Raw genomic sequence first — 6,991 nt, 5'->3', positions numbered from 1 at the left:
CCACAATGAAAATTAATTAAAGTGCGTGAATTTGACATAATGTAAATATATATTTTCAAAAGATAGTGAAATATGTTTGGAAGGTTCTCTTAGGGAATCTTTTTTTTTTATTATTAAAATCACTCATAAAACTGTCATTTTTATGTGGCATCTATTTATTTTTTTTTGATTGCCCAAAGGTATCCCTCGAGCCGATAGTCAGAACCCCCAACTTCATGCTTAAGGGACGAGGTGTTGAATCACTGCGCCAACCATGTTATTAACGTGGCATCTATTGCAGAGACGTCAGAAGTGATTATTTTTTCATACGTGCTACAATTTAGTACACTTTGGAGGAGAAATTAATTTTTTTATGGGTTGTGTTATAAACCTTTAGTAATAACTTTATAAACTTAAAGTAAAGACTTTATAAATTTATACTAGTGATTTTATGAACATATATATAGTAGTGTAGTGATTTTATGAACATATAGTAGTGTAGTGATTTTATGAACTTACAATAATGACTTTATGTACTTGTATTTATTTATTTATATTTAAAAGATGTAAAAAAAAAAGCTTTTTAATAATATCTTTTTTTTAAATTAAGTTTATTTGTTTAAAAAGAAAAATGAAAAAATAAATTTAAGTTTAAAAAATTAGGAAGAAAAATCATGGATGACTTGGAGAGATTCATGATGCAATGCTAGTCCTAAACAAGGCCACTATATATTAAAATTGTTTAATTCAAAAGGCTTGCATATATAATATGATGTATGTAAATATTTGTATATTATGATATAAAGATTTACAGGCTAGATTATATCAATATTATATTTATTCCATACAATTAAAAAGTTTGTATGTTGTTGTGTAAAGACTTGCACATTCATATACAAGAAGTTGCACGTACTTAATACTATATTAGGTACAATTCAAATTTGCACATAAACTGATAAAAGTATAGTTGTCTACTTTGCGCAATAATATGGGTTGGAAGTAATTGGACTTATTTAATTTGGGCTGATATTTTTTTTTTTAAAACAATTTGGGCTGATTTATTGACAACTTGCTATGTGACAAATTATTGTGTGGACCATGGTCCACATAGCTGTGTGGACCATGAATATAAGGTACATTTTTATTATATTAAAAGTACATTATTTTTGTATTGAAAGTACATTATTTCATAGTATGTATAAAAGAATGTACTTTCAGTACTTAAATAATGTACTCTAAAATAATGTACTTTTAATATATTAAAAATGTACTTTTTATTTATGGTCCACACAACTGTGAGGACAATGGTCCATGCAATAAGGTCTAAAACAATGTCGTTTTGATGTTTAAAAAATAATTGTGCTCCATGCGTTTATGTGTTAGAATAATAATTTTTTTTGGGGTAAAATAATTTATGAGTTAATTTAATTCTTTGTCTTAGATTTATGTGACAATCCACTTTTAATCCTTTTTAATTAGAACATCTACTTTTGGTCCTAGTATTATTGTGGCATGACCATTTTTGGTCATTTATTAACAAATCAGTTTAAATATCTTTAAATACAGGGACATTTCGATCTTCAATTATGAATGTTTTCAAAAAAATAAACATAAAAAATATAGTGGTTCAACATACTTTGTATAAAAAAGATTTAAATGTCTTTGTATTAATGTATTTAATAATATTTTAACAATTTTGTTGCTGGGGGACTAAAATTGGTCATGTCACAATAATACTAGGACCAAATGAGTATGTTTTAATAAAAAGGACTAAAAGTGGATTGTCACCTATAAATCTAGGACCAAAAATAAAATTAACTCAATAATTTATTTTATGAGTCACAATAATATACTTGGTATTAAAATATAATAGGACAAAACCAATTGATCAATGGTAACATAGGAATTATATTGATATATACTTTGATAATCAAAAGAAGCAACTAATATTAAAGAATTAATATTGCCCCACTAAGGCTCAAACCCATCACCTCTCATATAAAGGGAAGGGTTTGATGCCACTGAACTACAAGGTCCTTGGCACATAAAGAGTAGTTGCTATAAACAGATAATAGAGTTAGTAGTATTAAAAAAAAAAAAAAAAAACTCTTTGTATAAATTAATTTATAAAATTTCTCAAGGCTTACAAGAAGCATCATCCAAAGTCACATTCGCCTCTCTTGAAAATGCAAAGATAGCAAAAAACAGAATTAGGCTAATGAGTACAAGTTATGGAACCTCAGGAAGCGGAAAAAAGTTTGCAATTTCTTAAGATTATTGCCTCAGACAGAAAGGATGATGAACACCACACCACTCACCAGCCCTGCCAAGAATCTATTTCCCTTTCAGCTTGCAGTAGGCATAGAGACCAGACCCCAGAAACCCCATACATTGCCCCACCACGTTCAACTGGATCAAGAATCACGATTTGCACATAAGAAAATTTATACTATACACGGACACATAAATAAAGAACGTAGTATATAGTAACAAAGCCAGTAGTACTCAAAAAAAATAAATAGCGAACTATATATAAAAGTACGAGACACATAGTGAGTCCTAGTTTGTACTCACCAGATCAAAGGGCAGCCCTCCAAAAACCAGCCACCCAAATCCAATTGTAAAGAAGTCCTAAAAAGCAAACATAACATCAGAAAACAGGATTTACATTTTGTAGCATACATTGATACATACTTATAATTGAAGGATGATATGATGTTTTTTTTTAGGTGATGAATGAAACTCGCAGCCACTACTCAAGGGTGTGCACTGGTCCGGTCTTGTGACCCTAACCGGCAAAAAATCACAAGGAGGTACCAGGGTTGCCCATAACTGACCAGTTCAAACCAAGAAAGCTAATAGGCTGCTCCCGTGGGAGTTGAATGTGTAACCTTGTGGTTACCAAGTCAACAACCTGATTACCTGACCAACTTGGGTGAGGATGCCCTCATGATGATATGTTCTAGGAACTGATATAGTGATATGTGTGTACCTTTAAGTTTCCACAGATTGTTTGTGTAAGAGCAGAATTGATAGTTGTATTCAGATACACACAATAGTTTAGGAGGAAAGCCATGACACATGATAAAACCATCAAAGCCTGCATGCAGATTTATGAAGATTTTCATTCACTCTTATTGTTGTCTGCACAATTTCCATAACCACAAGTTTTTAAATTGATAACCTCAAATCACCTGAAACCCAGAAGTGTAGAAATATGGAAACTCTAATGTCACTCCCAAATCTCCATTACAAGCTGTCCAAATTAGCAACACTGGTGCACATATTATCCCTGCAAAAAAAGTTCATCAGATACACACATTTCTGCAATAACTTCTCTCTGGAAATCAGAAAATTGGAATCTAAAAAATGAAAATTTGCATTACCATTGCACCACATTAGACCAAAGCTGTTAAGGCCACTGGATTCCCCTAATGAAATGACCAAAAATTTGTTTATTAAGCTACGCAACACGCGATCAATGCAGAGAGTGTAACTGTAATTAATAGCCTTACCAACGCGGGCTATACAAGCGAGATAGATTGCTGTTGTGATGTTCGATGTGAAAACGATAGCATAGCTATAGAAATCGAACGAGAGGTCCCTAGATCCAGCAATGAAGGCCCCGAGTATGATTATCCCTACACTGATTGTGATCCTTATCACTATCAGTCTTTCATTGGAACAACAATATATGCATATAACCTAACACTTGCTTATTGTATCAGAAACTTGGCAGATCGAATTGAAGCTAATCGCAACGGATATGAAGACTTACCAGGCAACAATATGAGAAGTATGTTTTCTTCCAACAATTATGTACTCTGCCACCATTGTGAACGCAACAGTCGTCCTTCTGAGAGTCGTGTACATGGGAATGCTGATTCCGCGAATCGATTCCATAGAAACCAGCTTTAATTTCACAGAATCACAGACAACATAGTTGTAACAAGGTTAGTTCAATCCAGGATTGCAGAAAATGATGAAATGTATGCTTATTATGATCACTTACCATGTAAACCAAATATGAAATTGCAACTGGTAGAGTGTGAACAAGGGTCTTGAATGGAACAATCAAAGGTGTGTTGGTTAGTGCTGTCTGTGACTCCTGAACTGTGAAAGAGATTATCTTCCAGTGTTTCAGGGCATACAGTAATGCAGTTGAAGACAGCATCTGCAAGTTTGTTCAACAAAAATTGAATGCTCATCATGCAAAGTAGAGCAAACTAGATCGCTGCTCGAATTTTGTCAAATAAACTTACTAATAATAGGAGCTAAATTGATAACTGATGACTTAGTAACCATAATGTTACAATTTCAACTTCCAGTGAGGGCAACCTATTGGCATTTTGGTTTGAGTCGGTCAGCTACGAGTAACTTAAATTAGTTTACCTGATTGGTCTTTTGCAGATTAGAGTCACAAGGCAAGGTTTACCTATTGATTGGTTTTTTGTCGGCTAAGGTCACAAGGCATGGTTTACCCGATGCATTGGTTTGAGTCGGTCAACTATGAACAACTTAGATTGGTTTACTTGATTGGTCTTTTGTCGGTTAGGGTCACAAGACAGGGTTTATCTGATGCATTGGTTTGAGTCGATCAATTATGTGCAACTTAGATTGGTTTACTTCAACAACCAACCACAACTCTCTCTATATACTTATTTACGATTGGTCTTTTGCCGGCTAATTTCACGAAGCATGATTTATCCCGTACATATTAACGAATTTATTCGGTTTAAGAATGGCACTTTCTCAACCACGACCCACCCTGACCAGTTGTTGACACTCGATTCCACTTTGATTTGTAACTTTGTGTCACATCAATCCTAATCTCTTGTTCATTCCACTGAGTTATGGGCAACAATCCTGCCTTGACCGCAACGTACCCCACACCGGCCACTATATCTCCTTAATCCCAACCAATCCCCGCCAACCAACATTATTGTAATTAATGTTATCAAACTATTATATTATAGTATAATGCTGTTATCATCTCGTGTTCTCATGCTAAGACAATCTTTTCTCATTGGTCATCATGTCATAAAGCCACAATTTCTGGGCATGATTAAACCCACTTAAGATGGAAATTAAAATTATTGCTCAATGAAGACATCATAAACTAAGGCCTTTTCATCCATCATCTCTTCAAATCCACTAAACTTGTTCAATCATTGCAACTTGGAAATAAAACATTTAAAAAATTGAAGTTTATGTCTAAGATAAAGACATTTGTTTCTTTTCTAGTGGAGATATTAATTTCAATTTCAATCCCCAATTATTGTGTTTTCAATTTTTTTTTAATTTAAATTCAAAATTAACTAGATTTGATTTCTTACTGTTAAAAGTTTGTCACATTGTCTCTTAATTGGGCTGGTCCGGTATGAACGAGAATTAGTCTAGGTATGGTGCGGGCTTAAAATGTCTCATACAGTTAAAGCCTACTCAGGACAACTCAAATAGTTATACCATGGACTCAAGTCCACCTTATAAGGTGGACCCATCACAATTTACTTACTGAATTCAAATTGTGAACATTCAGTATGTAAATTGTGAATATTTAATTGTGAACATTCAGAATATAAATTGTTAACATTCAGTATGTAAATTGTGAATATTTAATTGTGAACATTTAATATATAAATTGTGAGCATTCAGTATGTAAATTGTGTATTTTGGACGCGGATCCACAAAATAATTTACCGGTTGACAAAATAAAATGTCACATATAATGCTAAAATGTGTCATTCTTGATTCTTCATTAGGCTAGGACTAAAGTTTTTTTAAACTATATTTCATAACAGTAACTACTATTTAATTAGATGAAGATGTGCAAGTAAGGAAGCTGGAAAACATGAATAAAATAAAAATTCAACTAAATAATAACTCCCATATATACATACAAGTGCAAAAAGGATAGATAGTATGTACTTGCCTGAAAAAGTGTGATCACATTTGCACATGGAAAGTTGTATGATGAAAGTGCTGCTTTGTTGAACATGACCAAGAGTACTGGAAACCCACACCCATTAACAACAACAGTAAAAACAAAATACAAAAAAAAAAAAAGAAAAAAAAAAGCACTGTTTCAAAAAACCAAAAAAGCACAAAAATCTTTAATTGGTTCCACGTTTGTACTCATTCAAGGAAATTCCAACACATGGCATGCATTTCATCACCAAATTTAAATTAATTAGCCCTTCCCTTAACTTTTCATCCCCATTTATTAAACTCCCCGGCATTCCCGTAATTTATATATAAACCTAGTAACGACATACACACTTATTGACGACTTTCAAAATTTAGACGGGAATTCTGAATTAGACCCTCGAGTTCCAAGAATAATGCGAAAGAAGTTTCATAAATTATGATGCGGGCATGTAAATACAAATAATATTTATATATAACGACTTGAAACAAAAATAACGATAGGATTAACGTATCATTTATTTTTCGCTCTTAGGTGAGGGTGAGGGTAGGGGGAGGGGGGAGAACAAAGGGGACAAATAGTACCATGCAATAATGAAGGAGGAATATAATGTTATGTTTTGTGGGAAAAACAAAAGTAAACGAACCAGCGCAAGCCATGTAAGAGATGGCAACAAAGACACCCTTTTTGGACATAGCGGCGGCGGGGGGGCTGCTCTTTCTCTCATCGGAAACGTGTCGGGACACCACCGGCAGAACGGCCGGCGGCAACTTCTCGGAGGAATGGACCGCCACGGCCACCATATTATTATTTCTGGGAATGAATGGAAAAAAATTGAGGAATTGAAGGTGGGAGGAGAGGAATAGTGTAGTAGTGGGTGTTTTAATTTGTTTGAGTTGGCAGATTATTATATATTATTATTATGGGTTAGGTGGACGATTGGGGGAATGATGTTGCCTTTTCAGGAAGAAAGTGGCGCTACCTGTAAACTCAGGACCCACTTTGATATTTCTATCTTCTGTCTTCTTATTCCTAGTTTACTCCTAATTAATTTCTCACTCTAAATTATTCTCTTTACTATATTAG

General features: G+C 33.6%; 1 protein-coding gene across 1 annotated transcript; it reads right to left on the bottom strand.

Annotated features, from left to right (window-relative positions):
• Positions 1–2,084: 2,084 nt before the first annotated feature.
• On the bottom strand, positions 2,085–6,770 carry LOC116014216 (UDP-N-acetylglucosamine transporter UGNT1-like). Its single transcript, XM_031254226.1, has 10 exons — positions 6,552–6,770; positions 5,912–5,988; positions 3,992–4,153; positions 3,758–3,891; positions 3,495–3,625; positions 3,366–3,410; positions 3,174–3,271; positions 2,972–3,079; positions 2,554–2,610; positions 2,085–2,388 (listed from the first exon to the last, which is right to left on the bottom strand). The coding sequence occupies exons 1-10, from the start codon at positions 6,706–6,708 to the stop codon at positions 2,314–2,316; spliced, it is 1,044 nt and encodes a 347-aa protein (XP_031110086.1). The 5' UTR covers positions 6,709–6,770; the 3' UTR covers positions 2,085–2,313.
• Positions 6,771–6,991: the final 221 nt, after the last annotated feature.

The sequence above is a fragment of the Ipomoea triloba genome, chromosome 3, assembly GCF_003576645.1.
Source record: "Ipomoea triloba cultivar NCNSP0323 chromosome 3, ASM357664v1".
Lineage (NCBI taxonomy): Eukaryota > Viridiplantae > Streptophyta > Magnoliopsida > Solanales > Convolvulaceae > Ipomoea > Ipomoea triloba.
The sequence above is the reverse complement of the archived record's forward strand: the minus strand, read 5'-3'. Positions and strand labels throughout refer to the sequence as shown.